This window comes from Lynx rufus, unplaced genomic scaffold (assembly GCF_022079265.1).
Source record: "Lynx rufus isolate CCGP_SWC_20201006 ecotype Redwood Valley unplaced genomic scaffold, mLynRuf1.p SCAF_4, whole genome shotgun sequence".
NCBI classification, from domain to species: Eukaryota; Metazoa; Chordata; class Mammalia; order Carnivora; family Felidae; genus Lynx; species Lynx rufus.
Window position 1 is genome coordinate 165,280,034 of NW_025814856.1, and position 26,687 is coordinate 165,306,720.

The following is a 26,687-nucleotide window of genomic DNA, read 5'->3' on the forward strand; positions in this document are numbered from 1 at the left end:
CTGTCTTGCTGTCTCTCTCTCAAAAATAACGAAAGAATTAAAAAAAAAAATGTTTTTAGATAAAAAAATATGGAATGAATTTTAGGTTATTTTTAAGAGGAAAAACAGATAGTCCAAAGGTTAGCAAAATCAGCAAATATTTTCTTTTTTTTTTTTAATTTTTTTTTTCAACGTTTATTTATTTTTGGGACAGAGAGAGACAGAGCATGAACGGGGGAGGGGCAGAGAGAGAGGGAGACACAGAATCGGAAACAGGCTCCAGGCTCTGAGCCGTCAGCACAGAGCCCGACGCGGGGCTCGAACTCACGGACCGCGAGATCGTGACCTGGCTGAAGTCGGACGCTTAACGACTGCGCCACCCAGGCGCCCCCAGCAAATATTTTCAACGAAAAGATTTTTAAAGTAACGACACATGAAAAAAAGACTATATAGGAGCACAGAAACGACAACACGCTATTACCTCCCCTATTCGCCCAAAATAAATACTTCAACGACTTCCTCACCCTGCTGAGGTCAAAACCTAGGGACGCGGATTCAACAGAACACTGCAAGCAGCCACCGCCAATCAGCGGAGGCTGGCCCCCAATACAAAATCTATCTGCCATCTCAAGCGGTTCAGTAGCATCATTCTCGCACAGGAGAAAACCGAAGCCTCTGGAGACAAACTCATGGCCCACAGTGGTGGAGACTACTGGCTGCTTCTGCAATGTCCGTCCCCTCCCTTAGCAACAACACTCTAAATCTATTCTAGGCAGCAATGCACTCCGCTACAGGACATTCCCAGCCTCCTTTGCAGCCACTTACGGCCACACGACTAGGTGGCATTCGGCACTTCTCAGATCGGTGGTTTAAAGACAGGAATTGCGCCCTGGGTCTACTCTTCCTCCATTCTACCACCACGGACACGGATGTAATGACTAGGCCTCTAGGAGCCACCGTGGAATCTGGGGGCAAAGGACAGATCCTAGAAATGTCTGAGCAGTGAGATAAAAGGAACCAAGTCCCCGATGATTCTGCAGTGCAGAGGGACCCTACCAGCGCCAGCACCTACCCTCCAGACTTGGACGTGAGACAAATAAACGTTCCTATTTAAGTCACTGCTACTTAGGGGTTTTCTATCACATAAAAACAAACTTAATCCACACCCAGGTATTTTCAAAATACCTTCCTGAAACGAGGGGCAGAGAGTAGAGGGCGGCCTCATTTAACTATCTCAGTAAAAGAAGGTGGGGAACAAAGACTGCTATCATTTGTATCTCAAATACTTCTTGTTCTTACAGTCCCTTGATTTGTAAAACCATCTGCTTCCACTTTATATCGATATATAACAAACCACCACAAAACCTAACAGATTAAAACAACCGCCATCTTCTTTAGTCACAATTTTGCAACACGGGCTGCGCTCGCAGGTTCCCCGACAGTCCGCTTTGCAGCCGCATTCAGCAAGGAACTGGACTACGGGCTGAACTCAGCTGGGATGCTGGGAGAGCCGCACTTCTCTCTTTCGGTGTACTCTCAGAATCCCTTCCTCGCCACATGGTCTGTCCAGCAGGGTATGACCTAGCTTCTTACATGGTGACTCAGGCTCCCAAGTGTGCAAAAGTGGAAGTTCCTGGTCTTCTTAAAGCTCAGGCCCCACACCAGCACAGGGTCGTTTCTGCTGCATTCTGCTGGTTAGAGTCAGTCACAGGGCTACGCGAGATACGTGGGGAGGCGACCATACAATAACATGACTTCCAGTGGGCATGGTTCACTGGGGGCAACCAGTGTGACAGACCACCTTCCCTCCCTTCATTTCCTGTGCAGGTTAAGATCTTGATGTATGACCTGTAGCGTGCTATCACCTCCCTGAGGCTCAGCTGTCTGTTAAGTGAGGGGTCAGACTGGATGTCCTCGGAATGCTCATCTAGCTTTAACCTCCTATGACTCTAAGTACCTGCACCTGACATGAAAAACACTCGACCATGCGGACCAAATACTTCAACCTTGGTAGAACAATCAGATGATGAGAGCGTGGAGGTAAAAAATAGTTAATTCTTCAATACGTTCCATATTGTTATTTTATACGCGACGGGGGGGGGGGGGGGGGGGGGGGCTACTGCAGACACGTGGTACCTGCCATTAGCATCCCAAAGACCAGGAAGTCAAGGAAGTTGGCGGTTTGGTTTCTGCTATGCTTCACTACAAGACAGAATTAACATCACAGACTTCAGACTTCCACTATGAACATTCACTACTGAAGACACAGCAAATCATTTTAAAACCACCCGATAGGAAGTCTCATTTAGGAAGACCTACTAATATAAACAGAGTCGGCAGAGTTCTAACATAAAAAGAGCACTGCGACCACATTCACAAGTCTTGGATAATGAAAAATTTTTAATGGTTTTGTAGTAACAGTGCTATATATACAGATTTTGCTGGTCTTCACGTGTTACTCATAGTAAGAAACATTCTATAGAGATTTCTGCTGACCTAGCTTTTTTATCTTTCTTCTTTTTGTCTTTATTAGGGACAGCTGTACAGAAAGGAAATCTTTATCGTCCCCACCCCCAATAACTACTACATTATTTTATGCCATGACATTTTTAGAGCGAGTTTGGCATCTCATCATAGGCATATCACTAACAAGTTCTATGATATCAGGCAGATTGATGATAATTGATGATAGTGGCAATAACAAATACTAGCAAATTCCTATAATAGCACTTCTTAACAGCACTTAGTTTGTGCCAGATGCTGTTCTAAGTTCTACACATATATAAATTCACAGCAATCCTAACCTAAGTGTGCTAGTGTGTCTACTTTGCAGACGAGGCAACCGAGGCAGAAAAAGTTCAGTTAACTTCCCAACATCAAACAGTTAGTAAGTAGGGGAACCGAATCTGAATTCCAACAATCTTGGTGCCAGAATCTGTGAAGTCCCCGGAACTTGGTTTTCTCATTTGTAAAACAAGATCATGGTTTCAAGGGGCGCCTGGGTGGATCAGTTGGTTAACTGTCCGACTTCAGCTCAGGTCATGATCTCACAGCTCACGAGTTTGAGCCTTAGAGCCTGCTTCAGGTTCTGTCTCCCTCTCTCTGCCCCTCCCCACTCACGCTAGCGCTCTCCCTCTCTCAAAAAAATAAACATAAAAAAAAAAGATTATGGTTTCAAATTACTGGCTTTTTAAAAACTGCATAATGTACATACAAAAGTATACACTCCCCAGAGGTATTAATGTTACATATTCTTCCAAATAATTTTCTATACACAAAATACATGCACATTTTGGGATTGCATGCTTTTTACAAAGTAGAGTTAATACTACACTTACTGCTTTGCAACTTTTAGAAAATTTTTCCTTAAGTCAATATATGTATCGTAGACATTCTCCCAGCTTGGTACCCATAGGCCCGGTTCTCTGTCCTGATAAAAACTACATGGTGGTCCATCGATGAGTATTTTTCTGTAGCCAATTTCTACTAGTTTTCTACTTTTCTCTGCTGCCATGAGCATCTTTGCACATACATACTTGCCCATTTGTAGGAATATCTTCTGATTTCCTTTCTCATTTTTATGGGCTTTCTTGGTCCCTTCCCACCCCCCCCCAACTCCTAGGATAAGTAAGCACCTAATTCTTTTACTATACTGCACACACTGTCCATATTCTCAGTGATTTCAAGGAAGTCACATCTTTAATCACCTATCCTAATCGAGCTCCTAAGCTCTAATGCTACACCCCCAAACACTCCCAGACATTTCTATCCCCTAGACATGTAATGCCAGAAACTTCAAAACTCCCCTCTGCACTGACTAAAATCTCTCTTCCTTTCTATCCATATTACCAACAGTAGACCGTCTGTCTTGACCACCTCACACCATGACTATTGCAAAAGCCTGTTAATCTCTGCCGCCAGGTAAGTCCTCTCTTCATACTATTACCAAGGTGGCTTTCGTAAAATAGTTGCCATCAAACCACCAAGTATTAGAGTACCTACCTACATTGAACCATAGAACACACACACAGAATACAAAGCAATTTAATACTCCTATCCTCCAGAAGACTACAAATATCTGCTTTTAAAACTTTAATTAAAAAAATAAAACAACCTGGGCATAAAGCAGAGTCTGAAGACCTGTAACCCACAGGCAGTCCACAGATTAAACCTAACCCACAAGATGTAGTCCCAAATAGTGTTGGAGATCTTAATTGAAGATACTTAAAAATCCAGAGATTTCACATAAAATTCCAAGTTTCCAGTCTCTGTTGAAACCAGAGTATCTAGAAACGACACGCCAAAGTCTCACATGGCAACCATCAGCCAGAATTGTCTATCAGTTGCACCCAACCAAGGTATAGACTCCTAGAAGCCTTCAAGCTATTTTTACTCACCATTTTTTCCCCAACTCAAGACCTTAAGTTATGTCAGCTGTCATTCAGGATCTTACAAGCTGCATGCAATCATTTAAATTACCTACCTGATCCCTGTAAACAGTTTATAACCCCCGGACTACAAAGCCCAAACTCATTAGCCTGGCATTCAAGGACCATCGTGGCATGGCCCCAACTCCCACATCAAACCTCTGTTCTAGTCACACTCCACCAAGAAAACACATTTTACGCTTCCTGCCTCAACAGTTTTACTCAGGGTGCTACCCCAGAACATTCTCTAACTTTCTTACTGTGCTTGGCTAAACCCTATCGATCTTTCAAGGTCTAACTCAAGTATTGCTTCCTCCAAATCTTCGCGAGCCTTCTTCCAAAGTTGACTGTGTATCCCAACGTACATTTAACACTTAACGTGCTCTTTGAATAACATGTGCCAAAATGAAAGATCTAAAAAGTTACAGAAGAGGATTCTCTGAACTTCTTAGACAATTTCAGCATTTGTGTATCATACATAGTTACTGCTAACACAAAACTAACAGCAAAACCGAAGTCAATTTTCCCATCTTTTATAAAATGAGGTTTTTTTCTAGAGAAAATTCAAAAAGAGCTGTGTCATTCCTGTCTCTCTTATGTTCTTAAGACTTTCAAACTCTGCAAATAGAGAGACTGACACTTCCAATTATAAATTCAGTATTGGTCTTTCCAGTAATTTCTCACACTAACCACAAGCATATATTTATATGCAGGCCATCACAAAAAAAAAAAGAGAGAGAGAGAGAGAGAGACAGAAAAGAAAAAGAAATCGTCCCTATTTCACTCCATAACTTTTGCAACTCATACTGCCAAGAAGTTCTGAAAATAGACACTGTGGCACAAACATGATAAAGACAATTTTTAAAAAGAGAAAGAAGAGACTAATCAGCTTATTGAAATTAAAAGATGGCCAGAACAACAAAGAAAAAAAGAAAGGGAAACATACACATACACAAACTGGTAAGTTTATTCTATATCAGCTAAAAATTACATTCAATCCAAACATCTCATGGATTAAAAACTGTTACCAAATCTTACCCAAGATATCTCACACTCCCCCACCAGGGAAGTGCACACAGAGCATTTAATATTATCTATAACTGGGGCGCCTGGGTGGCTCAGTCCATTAAGCACCCGACTTCAGCTCAGGTCATGATCTCACCGGTAGTTCAAGAGTTCAAGCCCCGCGTTGGGCTCTGCGCTATCAGCACAGAGCCTGGAACCTGCTTCGGGATTCCGTGTCTCCCTCTCTCTGCCCTTCCCCCACTCGTGCTCTGTGTCATTCTCAAAAATAAATTAAAAAAAAAAAAATGGGGGGTGGGGGAGAGGGGAAAATGGGCAATGGGCATTGAGGAGGGCACTTGTTGGGATGAGCACTGGGTGGTGTATGTAAGCCAATTTGACAATAAATTGTATTAAAAATAACAAGTAAATTTAAAAAACATTGCAGAATTTTTTTTTAATTATCTGTAAGTAAAAACTGACCATTTTCATTTTGGAAAGGAGGTTTCATGGAACTCCTCAGTCATATCTGCAAGTGGCTTAAGGATACAAGACTGGACAATCAATATCTGCTCAAAGGAAATCTGATCCCGGCCTGGGGAATACCGTGAAGTTTTGCAAAAAGGTGGGGGAGAGGCCAAGGGTAGAGCGGTGTGTCTGGTCACCCGGCAAACCGACTACAAATCTGGCATGGTAGAATTAACTGAGATAGTAAGAAAATGTATTAAGTCACTATTTTCAGAATAGGAAAATTAACTATCGTGACACTTTAAATTTACATGGAAATCCATGTTTATCAAGGTTACATGTTAGTAACAAACCTACTGAACGTAAAATTGTATCTGAGACCCAACATCTTCTTAAACACTAGAGATTCCACGAATAAGACCATCAGGACAAGAGCAAACTACAGTGAGGTCAGGCTGGAGAGCAACCGCCTAACAGGTGAGGAGAGGCTGCCATTCCTGGAACAGCTTTTCAAGTACAATCACTATCAAGTGCCAGAAACCAGTAATTGCCAAACTTTCCATGTATCTACCTGCTTGAAAAATAAGAAAAAGAATTTCTACCATACAGATTACCAATGTGCGTTATCTCACAAAGCATGAAAAGAAGACGCGGTATCTTTCGACTATATAGAGTTGTTTTATGAAACTGCACATACTACAATGCACTACACCTTTTTTTTATTACTTATTTCAAGTTCACAGCTATGGAAATGAGAAATTTTGTTGGGGGAGGGGCCTCTCAAATATGAAACAGCAACAGTCATCTGCAGCACAATCATTTTTTTGCCATCTCTTGTACAGCATCACTGGTTGTGCCCAATTTTCTACAAGAATAAGGCTCAAGGTGGCTTTCTAATAACAGTAATTGCCCTCTGAAAAGAAAGCGGTTCGGAATATAAAGAGTTTTTTCAAAAAGGGTCAAGGATAGTGCCTCAGAAATCCTATCCCCACCACCTGCTTCCGCACCACCCCCACACCCACACCCACCCCATCCCTAACGTTAACTTTGTTGACTTCATAAAAAACATATATATGGTAGAATGATTCCTTGTCTTCCCAGTTTAGAAATGTCAACGTATATTCTAAAGAAGAAAAAATAAAATCAAACCTTTGGGAGAAGTTTCCTAAACATTCATACAAAAACAATTAGACCTCGAGTAGATGCTTCCTCTATAGCAGGAGCTTGTTCACTGGTGGAAAGACCTGGACCTCCTACAAAGATCACACGCTACTCCAAATAACCGATTAAACAGTCCTTACTGCTAAGGAGAACTTTTAATAAATGTAAATTTCACTGTTCCACTTCACATTCATACAACAGGAAATCCTTATTTATGTATCTACTTTTCAAACTCTGACCTAAGATCAATTGCTTCAGCTCAAAATTCTTGATTTTAGTAAATAATTTTAAGATAACAATAGCTAATTAAAATTAGCCACTACATAGCCTTTGCTTTTTAAATACGATAAAGCAAAACTCATCTAACAGTACAAAACAAGAAAATGCTTAAGTTCACTTATCTAATTATCAAAAATTCAAAAATCCAAACTCAAAGTGTAATTAGCAGTGCCTGGTTACCCTCTTTTTTTGAAATCCAAAGACAAATATGCAAATCCACTTTTAATAAATAGTGTCATAAGACATCTTCTCTAGCATAAAACAACCCACTTAGCAACCATACAGACCGATAACGTGGACAATTTAAAAACTTTTATCTCCTTTGCATCCCCCCCCAAAAAAAAATTTTCATGACTTAGACAATTATTTGCAATTCCAGGTAATTTTAGCATTTACAAACCTAACTTACATTTGTCATACCTCAGTTTCACTTTTAGGATCTTCAATACCCAACTGACTACAGGGTCTTTTCTGCATGCACCCAAATACGTACAGAGACCCACAACTGAAAACCCTCCTCTTTGCTTTCCAGTTCACACAGTAGTTTCCACTTACAGGTTTCTCAAACAACTGTAAATTCCATTCCCTTCCAAAAACACACCTAATTTTTTAAAAATTCACTGAAAAGCTTGGAACCATCAAAGTTACCACTAAATTTCATACAAGGAATGCTGCCCCAGTGTTCAAATCCAAAAGAGAAAGCTAAAACTCTCTTAAGACTCAGAGTTGTATTAAACGTCTTCCAAAGCGTGGATGTTTTCATACTGTTATATTAGCACCGTTCTGTAGAAATTTTTAGGTTTTTCCAAGGGCTACCTTTTTTTTTTTTCATTCATAAGATGAGATTTTAAAACGAGATAAAAACTAAAATAATAAAGTGGTAATACCCTAAACCAACCTTTCTTCCGGTGCACACAGGGGCTGCCCTAACACAGATGAACTCATTTCCATCTCAGGGGAACTGCATGTGCATGTGTGTGTTTGTGTGTGTTTGTGCCCGTGCACACACTTGCGTGTGCATGGTGAGGGGCGTGACAGCACAGATAGGTCTACTGTAACTAGAAGAGGAACCTGAAAGCAAAGAGAAAACATACAATAATCCCAAATTAATATTTGGAAAGGAACCAAGAAATAGTCAAAATGGGAAGCTATTAAGTTAAAACCCTAGCATGGCTTTATATGCATTGCTTTAAAGGATACAAAAAAGCGACAAAGTGTGAAGTTCCTTGGAAGTCCACTCCCTCTCCGAATTCCAGCTGATGGGGGAACGGCCCTGGCCATTTCCAGCAGACATTTCACTGCAATGCCGGTGGCCCCGCAAACCCCAACTTTGTAGCACAAAGACGCTAACGCCACCACGTATGCATCCTGTACTCGCCCGTCTCGGGATGTGTCACAGCTAGGTAAGAGCTGGAAATAAAACATGGAGGCACGCTAAAGGGCCTGAACCATCCTCACAGTCCAAGGACAGCACGGCACGGAGGAGAAGGGCCAGCCTGGGCTCCAGGGCTCTGCCACACGCCGGCCCCGCTCCGCCCCGGTGCACACCGCCGTCTTCACCGCCTATCACCCAACGTGCCCCTGCTCCGACCAGGCGAACGCGCCCCAACAACAACAACAACAACATCATCAACAACAACAACAGAAACCCGCGGCTGTCCCCGCGCCCCAGCGCGCCCTTCCCCTACCAACAGCTCCCCGACACGGTCCTCCAACGACATGAGTAAGCACTCCACGCCACTCCCCAACTTCGGACGGCCGCCGCCGGTCCTGCACCCTCGGGAGCCACCGCAGCCGCGCGACTCGCTGCCACGGGTTTCCCGGTTTCCAGGCGAAAGTTGCCGAATGGCCATTCTGTGAAAGGACGAGTCTAGCGCTGCCAGCGTGCTCCGCGACAAGCGACAGCCGTGCCCAACCCCGCAGGGGCTCGGGGGGGAGTGGGGCCCCCGCGCGGGGCGGGCTCCCGCGGAGTCAGCGGGCTCCCCGGTCTCGGCCCCGAGCGCCCGGCCCGGCTCGGTTTCCAAACTTGCGGCCGCCGCGCCTGCCTGCCGCGGCCGTGCGGGTCGGGGTGGGGGAGGGGAGAGGAAGAAGTCCCCCGACTTCCGAACAGACCCCTCGGGCTCCAAACCCGGCTCCGGGAGCCAGAAAAGTTCCGGGGGCGGCCGGCTCACAAAGGCCGGCGGCTCCTCCCCACCCCCCGCCCCCCACCGCGTCCCCGTCCCCCCACCTCCCCCCCCCACACACACACACACCCCGGGCGGGCGGCGAGACCACCTGGCCGCGGCGTTTTGACAGCTCCGCGAGTGTCCCGCGGCGGGACCGCTTTGTAGTTGACAAGGCGCCGGTGCGCGGACGACCTGCGTGCGCCTCGCCGTGCGTCTGTCCGACGACCCGGCTAGGCCGGGAAGAATCTACGAGAAATTTCTCCAGAAACAGCAGCCCCGCGAACAGCCGGCGCGAGGGCCAAACTCCAAAGTAAAGTGCGGCGGCGGCGGCGGCGGCGCGAGCCGTCGGGGCCCCGCTGGGCGGAGTGCGGTGCGGGGCGCCCGCGGGAGGCCCGGCCCGGAGGCCGCCGAGGGGGCGCGGGGCGCGGGGCGGGCGGGCGCCCCGGGGGCCGGGAGCCGCGCGGCCGGCGGGCCCCACCCCCACCCCGCGGGGGCGGCCGGGGGCGCGCGGGGGCAGGGGGGCCGGGCGCGCCGGTGACAGCTCCGGCCCGGCGCCGCGGCTGGCTCCCGGCCTGGCTCCCTCACACTCAACTTACTTCTTTCTGGCTCTCTGGAAAGGGGAAGCGCCATCTTTGCGAGGCCGGCCCCGAGGTCTTTTGTCTGCGGCTGCGGGGCTCGGGGCCGGGGCTCCGGGCTCCTCGGGGGGTGGTGGCGGCGGCTGCGGCTGCTCCGCGCTCTTGTCCTCCTCCGACGACATCCTAGTCACCAGGAAAGACACATGGATCCCGGTCCTCCTCCTGGGGGGCTCCTCCCGCCGCCGCCGCCGCGGCCGCCGCCGCCGCTGCTGCTCGGGTTCCTCCTCCCCGGCTCAGCCTCTCGCATTTCCCGCAGCCCCGGGAGCAGCAGCAGGTACCGGGAGAGGCGGCAACATGGAGCGAGCAGGACACGCACTCACACACATACGCGCGGGCGCGCGCACCTCGGCGCGCAGGGGCCGGGCGGGGGGCGGGGGGCGGCGGGCGGCGGGCGGGGCGCGGGCGGGAGGGAGGGAGGGGCCGGCCGGCCGGGCGGGAGGTGCGGGCGGCGGCGGCGGCGGGCGGGGCGCGGGCGGGGGCCGGGCGGTGCGGGCGGGCGGGTGCGGGGCGGGCGCCGGCCGGGGCGGGGCGACTGAGGGGGCGCGGGGGGCGCCGGCCGGGGCTGCGCCCGCGCCCCTCCCCCAGCGCCCGCGGCGGGAGGAGAAAGGGGCCGCGGCGCGGGGAGCGGCGGGCCCGCGGGCAGCGGCGGGCGGGGGGTCGCGGCCCCGCCGGCCGCCCCTCCCCCGCGCGGGCCGCGTCAGGCCGGGCGGCGGCGGCGGCGGCGGCGGCGAAGTTTTGACAGCTGCTCCAGTTGTTGTTGTGGGTTCCGGGCTGCGCGAGCGCCGGCCCCTCAGCGCCCGCCCTCCCGGGCCGGGGAGGAGGAAGTTTTGCGGGTGTGCGTGTACCACACACAGACACACACACACGACCGTGGCCGTCGCGCGAGGGCCGCGCCGGGTCTCCCCCGGGCGCCCCGCACCACAGACCTCTCAAACTCGCCGCCGTCTCGCCCACACACGGCCGCCGCGACGCCCCCGCCCCCTCCCCCACTCCTCGGCCCCGCCGCCCCCCGCGCGCCGCCGCTGCCACTCACAGGGCTCGCTCCGCGCATGCGCTGCCCGCGGACGCGCCGCCGCCGCTGACCTCACCGCCCCTCCCCCGTATCCCCCCCTCCCCCTGCCGGGCTCTCCTCCCTCCTCCCTCCTCCCCGTCTTCCCCCCCTCCCCCCTCCCCCCTCCCCCCTCCCCTCTCCCCTCTCCCGCCCCGCCTCCTCTGACGCGGCGGCCGGGGCTGCGCCGCGACTCCGGCTCCGGCTCCGGCTCCGGCTCCGGCTCGGGGAGAGCGCCAAGCTGCGGAGGCGGCGATCCGGGATCGGGGTCCAGGGAATGCGCGGCCCGAGGCGGCGCTCCGACTGCGCCCGAGCCCGGCCGCGAGCCGGCGGCCGCTAAGCCCGCACGGCCCCCCGGCGCGCCGCCCCGCCGCCCACCCGCCCCGCGGCCGGAGGGACGGAGCCCGCCGGCGCTGCCCCGGCTCCCGCGGGCCGGGGAGGCAGTGCAACTTCGCTGTGATCCAATTCCAGGGAGAGTTTCGTTATTATAACGTCATGTAAGAAATGGGCCAGAGAGGGCTTACCGAGCTGTCAGACAAAAAGAACGCTGACATTTTGAGGCACAAGACGCGCAAAAAGGCACCACAACACACCAGTGAAAACCCCACAACTTGAGTGCAGCGTGCAGCGTGTTGCGATGCGCGCAAATCGGAGGGTTTCTGGGCCAGCTCCCGACGCGTTTACAGGGTCAAGGGGAAACGGGGCTAGAATTAGCAATGGGAGACGAGCGCTTTCTCGGAAAGCAGAGTGGCAAATGCGGGCTTCGGGACTTTTTCTTCGGATGGGGCGGCAACTCCTCTGTGCTCTCCTTGCCATTCACCGTCGATCAGCACACGTGAACGGGGGGAGAATTCAGGACCTGTGAAGCCTTGGCAGACGGCTTGGGACGAGCGATCACTTCGGGAGCATCGCCTCTAGGCCGGACACACTAGGCACTTTCCCATTAGGATTCCCTTCCGTCCTCACGACTCGGTGGAAGCCTAACGCTGCGTGTTCTGGCTTCCCAGCTCTCGTTCGCTTCCATTTCTCCCAATAGCCAGAGCGTAAACTTTGAATCGTGCTTCCTGTTTGGGCAAAGTGTACGCGGCTCGATTTCCAAAGCGTATTCTGACTACAGGCAGGTGTTTTGTTTTGTTTCGAAATGGCTGAAATGAGGACTATAATAAGATAGTCATTTGAATGCCTGCAGGGTTTAATCCTTGCCGGTTTGTTCGAGTTTACTAAATATACAGCCACGGGAATTCTGAGGTTGGGGAGAAGCTGAGTGGGTAAATGCAGACTATAAATTAAAAGCGTCTGACTTATAAATAGAAACACAACATGTATATGCCTAATGATGAATTTATGAAGTGGAACATTTAAAGTTTTTTCAGCGCTCATTCGTTCTCTGGCATTTTTTCCCCCGGCACATTACACTTTAAGGAAAGTACACTTTCAAAAATTGGATTATCGATCCACATGTTTACCTGTGTTCATTACGGAAATTAGAGCCGTCACTTCCAACTGTCTCATACGCACAAAATTATATGTCAGGATAATTTAAGTGTCAGGGTGCAGAGGACAAGTCACTCCTGCTGGACAGAAGTTTTAAAAGGAAACAGGGGACTGAGAACAGAAAAGGGAGTAGAATGAATGAAAAGGGAAGAAACAGAGGTCTGTGCAGTGATGCTTCTAGAAAGAAAAGATGAAGGATACTAAGCCCAGCCTTAAATCTCCATTCCTTCAGCTATTGTGAGGCAAGCACTTGGAATCTGTTTTTAAAGGACAGCAGGCTGTTGGCCCGAAGTTATCATGGGCAGACCAAATAAAATATAACTCAGGATGCACAGGAAGGATACAAAAAAAAATACCTGTTTCACATAAAGGTTTTCCAAAGGTGTTTCCATGTCTCCGATCCAAATTTTGGAGCTCTGAGACCGCAGTGGCAAAAAAAACCCAGGAGTCACGTAGCTGAAGTTACTCAGATTATAAAGTCAGAAAGGCACAGGGTGTCTGAAAGCACCAAAGCAAACAAACAAACAAAATCTACTTTTAATAAGTATACATGTAGCCATTTCTAAAAACATGGTCAATGTGCACCAAAGTGTTAGCAGCGATCATCTCTGAAGGGGTAGATTACGAGGGACTTTCACTTTCTATATTACATTTTTCTATAATAGTTGAATCTTTTAGAGCACATGCAGTATAATAAGAAATGTGTATTAAATATTTAGCATGTGGTTTGGGGGTTGAGGATTGCTATCTACACCAAAGAAAAAGCAACATCTCAGGAAACAGAGCAAGATAAGAGCCTCAAAGGGTCTAGCAAACAAGTGATGGTAAATAAAAATTCACAGTACAGTAGCCATTCTTACTAATTGGAGTCCTATAAATGTCATTGATATGGTCTTTATTTAGAGTTTGTCTGTTTTTGCTTGTTTTGATGAGTGTAAAATATTTATAAGACTCTCCCGTAGGCTCACTACTAATTAATGGACTCTCCTTTTGTTTTCCCGTAAAGTCTTAAATTCCTCAGGGTTTTTTAGGAACCAAACTTTTATAATTGTAGAAGGAACACTGAAAACTTCAATTCTAGATCTTACAATCTTTGTCTTCACATGTTTGCTGTTAAACTTATACTTTAAAAAGGTGCAGTCATAGGCTAGCATTTTGTGTCCTTTTTCAGTAAAAAAAAAAAAAAAAGGTTTTTAAAAGAACTTCAGGGGCACATGGCTGGCTCAGTGGGTCAAGCATGCAACTCTTAATCTAGGGGTTGTGAGTGGAGCCCGATGTTGGGTGTAGAGATTACTTTAAAAATTAAAAATAGGGGCGCCTGGGTGGCGCAGTCGGTTGAGCGTCCAACTTCAGCCGGGTCACGATCTCGCGGTCCGTGAGTTCGAGCCCCGCGTCGGGCTCTGGGCTGATGGCTCGGAGCCTGGAGCCTGTTTCCGATTCTGTGTCTCCCTCTCTCTCTGCCCCTCCCCCGTTCATGCTCTGTCTCTCTCTGTCCCAAAAATAAATAAACGTTGAAAAAAAAATAAAATAAAAATTAAAAATAAATTAAGAATTTCAATTCCTAAAAATTAGTACATATTTAGTCCATAGTGTGTTTTTAGCTTTGAAAATTCTAATTGCTTTACAACGAGTTATTTCAGTAATGCCTACCATGTACCCGGTAGACAGAAAAATTAAGGAAGAAACCGAGAAGTAATTAAACAGAACACTCACCGTCAAAAATAATTTGTGCAGAAGAGTATGAGGCATGAGTGTATGTTCTGCAGCACACTCCGTATAGATATGAATCTTGCCCTCTAGGGGTCTATATTTTAAGCCTGTCAGTACTTAACAAGATAAACACAAAAAGGGCAGGCAGGCAACTGAAAAATAAACATGGGAAAACATACAAACAGGAAGATTAAATATTTACATCCATTGTGTACAAGACCATATTTTTTTTTTAATTTTTTTTTCAACGTTTATTTATTTTTTTTGGGACAGAGAGAGACACACACAGCATGAACGGGGGAGGGGCAGAGAGAGAGGGAGACACAGAATCGGAAACAGGCTCCAGGCTCCGAGCCATCAGCCCAGAGCCCGACGCGGGGCTCGAACTCACGGGCCGCGGGATCGTGACCTGGCTGAAGTCGGACGCTTAACCGACTGCGCCACCCAGGCGCCCCCAAGACCATATTTTTAATAGAAATGCATCTGGGGGTTTGGGGGGAGGGCAGAGGTGGAGGCGGCAGCAGACAGCTGTGTCTATTTAGGATACAAAAGCACTCTGCCAGCAAGTGTTATAAACTCCTAGAGACCCTACCCCAGCCCCTACACACGCACCCCCCCCCCCCCACACACACACACTCTTAGGTTCCTCTCCTTTACTGATAATACAAGACTACATGAGTAGTTTGCATTAATTTCCTAACGTCGCCACAACAAATGCTGAAAATGACAGAAATTTATTTTCTCACAGCCCTGGTAGCTCGAAGACCAAAGTCAAGGTGTTGGCGGGGCTGGCTCCTTGCGGTAGGCTTTAGGGAAGAATTTGATCGTTCCCTGCCTCTCAGCTTCCAGTGGTTGTCCATGATCCTTGGGGACCTTGGCTGTAGGTACATGACTCCAATGGCCATCTTCTCTGCATCTCTGTGCCCTCACATAGTGTTCTCTGTGTATGTGTCTCTTCTTGTAAGGATACCAGTCGTGTTGGAGTAAGAGTCCAGCCTACAACAGTATGACCTCCCGTTAATTGACCGCATCTGCAACAATCTTATTCCAGATAAGGTCACATTCTGAGGTTTGGGGAAGGATATGAATGTTGGGGGGACAATAGTTAACCCAACGGAACTACCAAGCAGCCTACATTGGTGTCTCCCCGTTTAGCAGATTCATATATATATGGTTAGAAAAGTTTATATAGGGGTGCCTGGGTGGCGCAGTCGGTTAAGCGTCCAACTTCAGCCAGGTCACGATCTCGCGGTCCGTGAGTTCGAGCCCCGCGTCGGGCTCTGGGCTGATGGCTCAGAGCCTGGAGCCTGTTTCGGATTCTGTGTCTCCCTCTCTCTCTGCCCCTCCCCCGTTCATGCTCTGTCTCCCTCCGTCTACCTCTCCCCTGTTCGTCCTATCTCTGTCTCTCCTCTCCCTCCCTCTCTCCCTCTCTCTCTCTCTCTCTCTCAAAAATAAACATTAAGAAAAAAGAAAAAAGTTTACATAATAGGTTAACTGCATGCAAACTTTTCTTGGCACAAAATATTCACGTTTATTTTACATCGAATCAATCTATTTGTAGGATAAATAAAATCAAAGTGAATTTAACAATAACAGGGCCTACAAAGTAAACAGTAAAATTATGACTTAGTAGTTCCTTGGTTAGTTTGATCAGTGTAAACATGGGCCAAAAAATGTCAGCCCAACATGTACCATTTGGGGCCTGTATTAAAGGCCAAAGACTATGGTGGCACCTGGGTGTCTCAGTCGGTTAGGCGTCGAACTCTTGCACGGACAGCTAGGGGCCTGCTTGGGATTCTCTCTCTCTCCCTCTCTCTCTCTGCCCCTCCCCCCCTCAAAATAAATACACATTTTTGAAAAGTAAAATAAATCAAGATCGAAGACAATGATGAGATCCTCACTTTCTAGTGGAAATGGAACTCAAGAGTCCCACCCATCACCCTTCGGGATGAAGTCTAAATTTCTCTGTGTGGCCCCCTAAGCCTGCCACCCTCCAGCCATCCCCTCCCCCCCTCCTCCCCCTTCCTCCTTACTGGGTGCTCCAGCCTTCAGAGCCACCTTTGTCAGACGTCATTAGATTGTCCCAAGCCCCTTCCTCTGTCATGTGGCCAATTCCTGCTTCTTTAGACTTCACTTCCATCCCTGACCACCACCCTCCCCCTGACAATGACTGTGTGTCCCCATGGATGTTTCTACAACACCTGTGCTCCCCCCCCCCCCCCCCCCCCCCCGCAAGGATCTCAGGGCCTGGAATGTATCCCACCCTAGCTGTTTTGGAACCCACCCTATGCCAGGTGCGGATGGCTACAACTGTCTGCCTTATACATCTTTTATCTCTATGATTTCGCAGCAGCTCAATAAACAGTTGTGGAATAAGTGAAATAAATGGGAAAATATATGTTAAGTGTCAGAAAAAGAGCTAAGATGATCCTTTGCAAGCGTGTTTATTCCCCACCCCCACACACACCAGGAGGGTTTACTTTTTAAAAAGAAACTGTATCTTTATAAACAATGTAAATATGCCTACCTTGCTACAGTTTATGCTGATGGTTACATTTTACATTTCTATAAAGAAACAGGCGGTCATCTTTGCCCCTCTTTGCCCCTCTGTCCAACATTTGTTAGTGTCATTCTTCTCAGTGTTCTTGGCTTTCTGAAGCCTGGGCATGGAGGTTCACACCTGTTTCTAAAAGAGCCTCCGAAATCAAAAGAGGTCAAAATAGTTGTCCACAGTCTTCAGAAAACATAATATCTGCTTAGAAACATTTCTACCAGCGAAGATAATGTTGAGGGAGAAATGATTACAGAATAACATATATAATATGTGCCATACAATCCATTTACGGAAAACTGTATAAATCCACAACAATCTATATATAAATCTATGTGCAAAGTAATAATGTTCATCAAAATGCAAACAATGGGGGCGCCTGGGTGGCTCAGACGGTCGAGCGTCCAACTCTTGATCTTGGCTTAGGTCATGATCCCAGGGTGGTGGGATCGAGCTCCGAGTCGGGCTCTGCGTGGAGCCTACTTAAGATTCTCTCTCTCCCTCTGCCCCTCTCCTCAGCTCACGCTCTCTCAATAAACTAAACTAAACTAAAATAACATAAAATAATAAAATAAAAGCAATCTCTGGGCTGGAATTGACACTTTCTTTGTATTTTTTCTTTTTAACTTTTATAATGAATAGCTATTATTTTTACAAAAGCAAGCAAGTTGTTTTTCAAAGAAAAAGGTTTTTTTCTCCAAAATTATCTCTATCTTAGCCTTAATTACATTTCACTTTCGCTGATATTTTTTTTCCTTTTCTTTCTTGCTATCATCTTGTCTGTGGAAACATATTAAAACGGTGCCTACCAAACAATCATGACTCCTGACTGGTATAATCGGGTTCAGAGTTCTATTTTTCCTCCCCTTGGGGGGAGTTGCTATTAAATAAACTTAAAAGGGGTTTTCCCAGTGAAAGTGAATGGAATGATTCTCTTTCCCCTAATCTTAATAATCTTCATCGTCATCACTTCCAGCTGCTGCTCCGCCTAATGCCTATGGAAGTTGTGTTCCTTTGGTGCAAATCTCTTCCCCTCCCTGGGTGTCCATGATCCTGTCCCTTAGAGTTCGCATTCCACTGAACACACTGGGTGCTCACTAAACATTTATTTTTTAATTATTTTGAGAGAGAGACAGAGACAGAAAGTGGGAGGGGGGGAGAGAGAGAGAGAGAGAGAGAGAGAGAGAGAGAGAGAGAGGAGAGAGAGAGAATTCCACACAGGCTCCCTGCTCAGCACAGAGCCCGACGCGGGGCTCGATCTAACAACCCTGGGATCATGACCTGAGCCAATATCAAGAGTCAGACGCTCAACCGACTGAGCCACCCAGGTGCCCCTCGATAAATATTTATTAAACCGAAAAGGGTGCAAGCATTATCCCAGCAGGCTCCATTTGAGGAAAGGAGGGAGTGAGGGAGCAAGAGAAAGAGAGGTAATGGCAGGGAGGAACTGCAATTCTAAGGGCTGAGGGTCAGGTGGGGGGGGGGGCGCCTTACATTCGCCCCCTGCAATATTCTACCTTCCTCGCCTCTGGGAGGCTGGTCACTTTCACTCCGCTGCAAACATTTCCCCAGTTTGCCTGTAGGTTGTCAGCGTCTTTGCCTCCCTCGTGTTGACCCGCCTTTGCCAGCTCGGTGACATCATTATCATGGGAAGGAGGACATCACACACCTGCCACCTGAAAGACAGACCGTAGACACCGTTAGGAACCTGCCGGACGGCACAGAGGGATAAGGTGGCCGCAGAGGCAGAGGCGGACAGAAAAACCGAGCTAGTGTTACACGGTCCGGCACAAGGAAGCGAAGCGAAGCGAAACACTGTTTCCCTCTCGAAGCCTGCAACAAACCTCACAGGAGCCCCAGCTCCGTCTGGAATTGGAAGTGGGTGGGGATTTTCACCTGCTCTCCCCTCCGCCGCCTCCAAAGTTCCAACGAAGCCCTGGGCCCTGGCGCGTCCGGGAGTCCCTCCTCTGCCGGGTGGCCTGGTCTGACTCCCGCCTGCCCCCGGGGCCTCCCAAACTCGAGGCATCCTTCTGTGACCTCATTCTCTGCCCCGGGTGCCCCGTGCCACTCTGTGACTCCATCAGGGTAACACCCGCTTCGGCTGCCACACGTCAGACGTGGGGAGCCGCCTCGCAGATCAAGCTGGGGGAGTGGTTGAGGGCTGAGCTCTGCGCCGACCGTCGCCGCACCTGACCGTGGCGCGCCTGCTTCCCCGCGCACCGGCGGACGGGCCTCCGGCTCCTTTCCCCCCCCCCACCCCCCACCCCCACCCCCACCCCCTCGAGAGGTGTCCGAGATCGGCTTCCCGGAGCGTCCCCGCGGCCCGGCTCGGCGGCCGATGGCCAGCAGGACCGCGGCGGGGGCCCGGCTGCCGGAGCGGCCGGGGCCGAGGCGGCGCGCCGGGAGCCCGCGGGCGCAGGGGAGGCACCTGCTCCGCAGCTTGCCGGCGGCGCAGACCCTGGCCAGGGTCATCCGGCCTTGCTACGGCCCCCACGGCCGGCAGAAGCTCCTGGTCACCGCCAGAGGAACCACCGTGCTGACGGGCTACGCCGCGGCCATCCTGCGCGCGCTGGAGCTGGAGCACCCCGCGGCGCGGCTCCTGCGCGAGGCGGCCCACACGCAGGCGGAGAGCAGCGGCGACGGCGCGGCCTTCGTGGTCCTGCTGGCGGAAGCGCTGCTCCTGCAGGCCGAGCACCTGCTGCGCGCCGGCCTGGCCCGCTCCCAGCTGCGCGAGGCCTACGCCGCGGCCGCCGCGGAGACCCTGGCCCTGCTGCCCTCCCTGGCCGTCCGCCCCCTGGGGCCTCTGGAGGACCCGTTTGGGGCCCTCTACTCGGTGGTGAACACCCACGCCGTGTCCCGGGCCGACTGCTTGACCAAGCTGGCGGCCCACGCGTGCTGGGCCACCAAGGAGCCGGACGGCGGCTTCCGACGCGAGCGCGTGGGCGTGTGCACCCTGCGAGGGGGGAGGCTGGAGGACTCGCGCCTGCTCCCGGGGCTGGCCTTGTGCGCCGAGCCCTGCGGGCAGGTGACCGCGGTGCCCGGCGGCGCCAGAGTGGCTCTCTTCGTTTGCGGCTTTGGTCCCGCCAGTCCAAATGCACCGGCCACGGCCCGGCTCCCCGGCCCCGCTGACCTGGCCGCGTTCAGGAAACGAAGTGAGCGGTTGGTAGAAAAGCAGGTGGCCCAGCTGGCCAGCGCGTGCATTAACGTGGCGGTGGCATGGGGGGACATCGATGAGAATGCCCGACGCGGGCTGACAAGCACAGCATCATGGTGATTCGAGCCAGGTCCCGGAGGGATATGGTTTCCTTGAGTGAGGTGCTGGGCACACCTTTGATGTGTCACCTGCTTCCTCCCCCGAAGCCAGGGAAGTGCCGGAGGGTCTACCAGCAGGAGCTGGGGGAAGGTTTGGCCGTGGTGTTTGAGTGGGAATGTCCGGGCACCCCTGCCGTTACCTTGGTCCTCAGGGGGGCCACAGCCCAGGGGCTGCAGGGCGCGGAGCAGGCCGCCTACCGTGGCATCGATGCCTACTTCCAGCTGTGCCAGGATCCCAGGCTGCTTCCGGGAGCTGGGGCCACGGAGATGGCTCTGGCGAAAATGCTCTCAGAAAAAGGAAGCCAACTGGAAGGGCCTTAATGGTCCTGCCTTCCTGGCATTTGCACAGGCCCTTCGGTCTCTTCCTGAAACCTTGGCAGAGAACGCAGGCTTAGCCGTCTCCCAAGTGATGGCAGAAATGAACAGAGCTCACCAGGCTGGCAACTTCCTAGTAGGAGTGGGGGTCGAAGGGATAATAAACGTGGCCCAGGAAGAGGTGTGGGACACCCTGACAGCCAAAGCCCGAGGACTCCGGGCCGTAGCTGATGTGACACTGCAGCTCGTGAGCGTAGACGAAATTGTGGTGGCCAAGCAAAGCGCCACGTATCAACGGGACTCGAATCCTGTCCCCAAGAAGGCCAAGGGATGCCTGTTTCCTGTAAAAGATCAGCTCCTTGGAACGACTGAGTAGTAACATCCTCAATAAAATGGGGATGGCCAAGGAAGGCACAGTCACCCCCGAAATGGATGTTTGCCGTGTTTTATTCCCTCCGTGTTTTGTACTGTTAGAGTCCGTTTCTTCAGATGAAAACAACATAAAGGACTATAAGATAAAAGTCCTTTTCGTTGATTTATGTCCTTTCAGACTCTTGGCTTTTTTCATTTCCTGTTTCTCTCCATCATATTCTGTTCCTTTCCTCCAATAAGAGCAGGATTTACTTGTATTAAAAATGTTTTTCAATGGAGTACCTTGGCTTTGGGGATGCAAAAAAAAAAAAAAAAAAGTGCAGGAATCTCTTCCCAACTGTTGGAGTTATCCCCCCACAATAGCCTCATATATGTCAATTTCTGTCTAGATGTCACGTTAGCCATCTAGACCGCAGTTCGAGCTCACAGGAGCGGCTGCGCATTCCCGTTGTGATTATTTGGGAAGAGAAGGGGGTGTTCTGTTAAGGCAAAGGGGTGGAGGAGGAGGAGGGGAAAGGAAAATGAGCCGGCAGGCAGAAATAAAGTAAAATAAATTCTTGGCACAGATAACAAAGGAACACGTCCCTCAGAACTGCACTGAGGCTGTGAGGAGGGGAGACCTGGGGAACACCTGCCGGCAGCATGTTCCCAGGAGGGCTAGGACTAAGGTGGGATACCCCTGGGCGCTGAAGAGGGAGTTTGAGCAGAGCTGGGAGCAGAGCAGCACACGTCACCCAAAGCCTTTTCTACTTACACCGTCCAAGTTATCCTGCCTCTGGGAGAAAAGCAGAACCTAGGGACAAAGTGTAGGTCATGGGAAGCTGCAATCTCTTACCATCATGGGGTGGGGGGGGGGGGGGCGGGGAGCTTGAAACATCTGGAAAAAATCCAGACTCAAGAACTCAAGAAACAAATGTCTTCTACTGGGCATATTAGCCTCAACGAAGCAAAACAAACGCGCAAAGGTTCCTTAAGACTTGGAAGAAGTGAAATCCTGAAAAGCTGTCAGCGCACGAAATGGAACATGGACATGTACAGAACTATCCTCGTTGTTTCTCATTTAAGATACACAAGACATCCTCGATGTGTCTTCCCTTGTTTTGTCTCCGTCGCTATATTCTAGTGACTGTAACTAAGCGCTTTCATATTTCTCCCCGGCCCTTGTCAAGTTCTATGTTGTTCTCACAGCCTCAAACCCCGTAACAGGGACGATGATAGAAATAGCAAATTTTTTAAAGCAGTTCGAACACACTTTGTATACATTTTATTTAATCATCAAAACAAACTCATGAGAAAGGAGCTTGATTATCTCTCAGCTGCAGGAGACACAACTGAATTTCGGAAAAAAGTCATTGGCCAGAGTTACGCAGTAAATAGAAGGGGAAGGTCCATTCTCTTGTTTGCTGTTTTGTTGCCTCAATCATACACCCCTCTACTGTGATGTTTTCAGAGATAGAACCCCTGTGATTACAAAGAAAGTATGTCTGAAAAGACCTTTTGAAAATTTACAATGTGTTTTTCTTCAATGTTTATTTTTGAGAGAGAGTGAGAGCAGGCATGAGAGGGGGAGGGGGAAGGGGGAGAGGGAGACACAGAATTCGAAGCAGGCTCCAGGCTCCGAGCTGTCAGCCCAGAGCCCGACGCGGGGCTCGAACCCACAGACTGTGAGACCGTGACCTGAGCCGAAATCGGACGCTTAACCGACTGAGCCCCTTCAGGTGCTCCTACAGTGTGTTCTTAAAATTTGACAAAAAGTCTTATTTTATTAAAATAAATTTTGGGGCGCCTGGGTGGCACAGTCGGTTAAGCGTCCGACTTCAGCCAGGTCACGATCTTGCGGTCCGGGAGTTCGAGCCCCGCGTCGGGCTCTGGGCTGATGGCTCAGAGCCTGGAGCCTGTTTCCGATTCTGTGTCTCCCTCTCTCTCTGCCCCTCCCCCGTTCATGCTCTGTCTCTCTCTGTCCCAAAAATAAACAAACGTTGAAAAAAAATTTTAAATAAATTTTAAAAATGGCTCCTGCTCATAGAGAACATTTCAGTTATATATCCAAGACTTGTGTAGTCCAAACAATGTAAGACCATGTATTTTAAAAGTCCCAAGTTTGGGGCACCTGGGTGGCTCAGTCGGCTAAGCGTCCGACTTCAGCTCAGGTCACGATCTCGCGGTCCGTGGGTTCGAGCCCCGCGTCGGGCTCTGTGCTGACAGCTCAGAGCCTGGAGCCTGTTTCGGATTCTGTGTCTCCCTCTCTCTCTGACCCTCCCCCATTCATGCTCTATCTCTCTCTGTCTCAAAAATAAATAAACGTTAAAAAAAATTTAAAAAAAGTCCCAAGTTTGATATACAATGGATTTTTTGATAATTTATTTGGGGAGAAATCATATTACAACATTACCGGCTCCTTTGCCCCTGGACACACACACATACGCACACAATTATAATTTTTTTTTTCAACGTTTATTTATTTTTGGGACAGAGAGAGACAGAGCATGAACGGGGGAGGGGCAGAGAGAGAGGGAGACACAGAATCGGAAGCAGGCTCCAGGCTCCGAGCCATCAGCCCAGAGCCTGACGCGGGGCTCGAACTCACGGACCGCGAGATCGTGACCTGGCTGAAGTCGGACGCTTAACTGACTGCGCCACCCAGGCGCCCCACACACACAATTATATATATGTAAATGCAACTTGAAACTATCAAGGATGGGCGTCTGGGTGGCTCAGTCAGTGAAGCGTGCTGACTTCGCCTCGGGTCATGATCTCATGGTTTGTGAGTTCGAGCCCTGCATCAGGCTCCACGCTGATGGTGCAGACAGAGCCCGCTTGGGACTCTCTCCCTCCCTCTCTGCCCCTCACCCACATGCACTCTCTCTCTCTTTCCAAATAAATAAAAAGTTTATTTTTTTTAATGTTTATTTTTGAGATAGAGCGTGCGAGCAGGGCAGGGGCAGAGAGAGAGGGAGACAGAGGATCTGAATCGGGCTCTAGGTTGACAGCAGAGAGCCTGATGTGGGGCATGAACGCATGAACCTCAAGACCATGACCTGAGCCAATGCTGGATGCTTCACCGACTGAGCCACCCAGGTGCCCCAGTTAAAAAAAAAAAAAAATCAAGGATACCCTTACAAGGGACAAAGAAAGGTATGGCAGACAAATTCAACTAGCATACACTGAGAACTTTGAAGGCAAAAACGCCTGCTCCAGACTTGGAAGTTGAGGAAAAGAGAATTCGGGCATCTTATGGGATGTGCCAGAGGGTTCTGGAGCTTGTGAGCCGAGGCCTCTGAATCACATCTATCTATTCCCATCTATCCCAAGACTGGCTGGGAGGCTCTTCAATGCTGTGAACTGCCAAGTGACCCTCAGATCAATCTCCTTGAGGGAGCCAAAGTAGCTCTCCCCTTCTCGTACTCGAAAAAGCATTAGCAGCCCCGGAAGGGAGGCGAATGTCGTGTGACAGTGAAGGTGACCGGTGTGGGCGGATAGCAGACCGGGCTCAGGAAGAGGGCCAGCATGAGGAGTTCACTACAAGCCCAAAGTGCTTGGGGACAGAGTTTCTCGTAGCTTCCGTTGAGGACATCTCCTTCCCTCCAGCCTGCCTTCTAAGCTCTTGCTACTCAAAGCGTGACCCCTCAACCAGCGATGGCATCACCACTCAGAAGCGTGTCACCAATTCACAGATGTGGGACCTCAGCCCTGCCCCCCAGACCTACTATGACAGAATCTGCACCTTAACATGATCCCCAAGTGATGGGGTACATATTAAAGTTTGGGGAGCACCGATTTAGGCAATAATCCCACTTAGCCCTAGCTTGACTATGCTTAGCGTAACCTCTTAATATCATCAAGCATTCTGTTGAAGTGTTAAAATATATGACTCAGGCAGTAGTTGTTTCTTTTCTCCTGCTGGCTGTGGAGAAGTTCACCAGCAACTTGACCTCAGTTTTACCAGATCCACATCCTGCTTCCAAGGTTACAGGATGGAAGGTCTTAAGTTCTCCAAAGGCCCACAGAGTGGGCTACGTGTTTCTCTTCCAAGATGCGCTTCTCCTAAATTCCAGGAGCAGCTGGGTTTCAGAAACGACACTTCCTACAGCACATGCTTTATGGACCTTGCTGCTGGTGGACTTCCCTGTTCTGTCCCCAATCCCTTCCAGCTTAGCGACGCTATTTAATGGGCCTCTGAGATGATCTGGCCAACGGAGAGCAAAGAAACAAGATCCGGAGAACACGGGGAAGAAAATGAGAACTTCGGAGTCCCGGGGAATGAGAGAGAGAAGTGTCTGGCTCAGGGGATAGAGGCTGGGGCTGAGCCATGGGACGGGTTCCATCCGTTTGGGCACTAGACCCAAGATTGGGACCCACGGAAATATTGGAGTCCCAAAGGGGGGTGGGGGGAGTCATCGATTCCAAACTATGAAAAGAAGATGAAAACAAGAAAGCATCATCAGTAGTTTGTTTCCATCCTTTGTCTGTGTGAACCTTTCCCCACGAGTCCCGTCTGAAGAGACCTCCTTATGACAGGAGTTCTACTTTCTAGGCCTACATGTTTCAGGTCCCTTTAGTGCAGAGGCCGAGAGAGAGAGAGAGAGAGAGAGAGAGAGAGAAAGCTAAGATAAAAAAGAAAAAGAACCCCCAAACTGGGGACATCTGAATGGGAAGAAAAGAGGATATGAAGGCTCAGGGACCCAACAATTTCATTTGTAAATAAGCAAAACTAGGTTTAAGAAGATTTTCTGGGACGCTGTCAGCTGGACTGATGTAAATATTCCCACCCCAGGCCACTCCCATCTCTGCTGGAGCCCTTCTGGAACCGGGACCTACTGTTGGTGATGCTTCTCCGGGGAACAGGAGGGCTGTGAGTGACATTAAGTGCTAACTGATGGGCTACTTCCTGCCGAGACGTCCTGAAAACTCCTGGGTGGCTCAGTTGGCTCATGGCATGATCTCACAGGCTGTGAGTTCGAGCCCCGCGTCGGGCTCTGTGCTGACAGCTCGGAGTCCGGAGCCTGCTTCGGATTCTGGGTCTCCCTCTCTCTCTGCCCCTCCCCCACTCGCAGTCTGTCTCTCTCTCTCTCTCTCTCTCTCTCTCTCCAAAATAAATAAACATTAAAAAAAATAAAAGAATAAAAAAAAAAAAAGAAAACTCCCCCTCAATAGCAGTTACCTCGTTAAGGTAACTACTCGGGGGCAAGGTGTCCCTGTAGCACTAAAATGCCGAAACCTGCAGTAGACACATATCTTAGACTCTCTGCGGTTCCAAGAGTAGCTGAGCTAACTTTTCTCCCACAACATCACAACATCAACCCTCTTCTCCCCCCCCCCCACACACTAAAGATCCCTTCCTAAATGGGGAGGGACAAGAAGAGGCTTGGTGGGAATGAGGGAAATACTGGCAAGATGTCTGAGGGGCTCACCTCCCAGGGGTTCTTTTCCTTTTTTAAAGTTTATTTATTTATTTTGAGAGAGAGGGAGAGAGAGAACCCCAGCAGGTTCTGCACTCAGCGCAGAGCCCGACGTGGGGCTCGATCCCACAAACCGTGAGATCATGACCTCTAGAGATCATGAGGTCTGTACATAGAGTCCAGGGCTTGAAAATTCAAACTGTACAGATGCAGACTGCGTAAGGAATTCAGACACCGTCCTGCTCGCATCACCGAGGGAGCGTGATGTCGGTTATTACAGAGCTAAGTAAGACAGGCTAGATGCTGATCGGCAAAACAACGGTAATCTTTCTCTAAGGCAGCGCAAATTCAAGATGCGGTTTTATTCATG

At 49.8% G+C, this 26,687-nt stretch overlaps 2 protein-coding genes across 15 annotated transcripts in view; one reads left to right on the plus strand and one right to left on the minus strand.

Moving 5' to 3' along the window:
• The window catches only part of KMT2C (lysine methyltransferase 2C), a 286,322-nt gene extending 275,876 nt beyond the window's left edge, over positions 1-10,446 (minus strand). For 11 of the 14 annotated variants that reach the window (XM_047096370.1, XM_047096378.1, XM_047096374.1 and 8 more), the window contains exons 1-4: positions 10,078-10,168; positions 9,569-9,727; positions 9,005-9,170; positions 8,215-8,726 (exon numbers count right to left, since the gene is read on the minus strand). In XM_047096370.1, coding sequence (XP_046952326.1) covers positions 8,215-8,408 — 194 coding nt within the window. In that variant the 5' untranslated portion in view covers positions 8,409-8,726; positions 9,005-9,170; positions 9,569-9,727; positions 10,078-10,168. Of the gene's footprint in view, positions 1-8,214; positions 8,727-9,004; positions 9,171-9,568; positions 9,728-10,077 lie in introns of all 14 variants that reach the window. The other 3 variants (XM_047096384.1, XM_047096376.1, XM_047096375.1) reach the window with 1 other exon arrangement.
• An 8,811-nt stretch (positions 10,447-19,257) lies between these two features.
• CCT8L2 (chaperonin containing TCP1 subunit 8 like 2) lies at positions 19,258-20,922 on the plus strand. Its single transcript, XM_047095000.1, is given in 3 exon segments — positions 19,258-20,158; positions 20,161-20,549; positions 20,551-20,922. Coding segments are annotated over 3 exon segments (1,662 nt in total).
• The last annotated feature ends 5,765 nt before the right edge of the window (positions 20,923-26,687 follow it).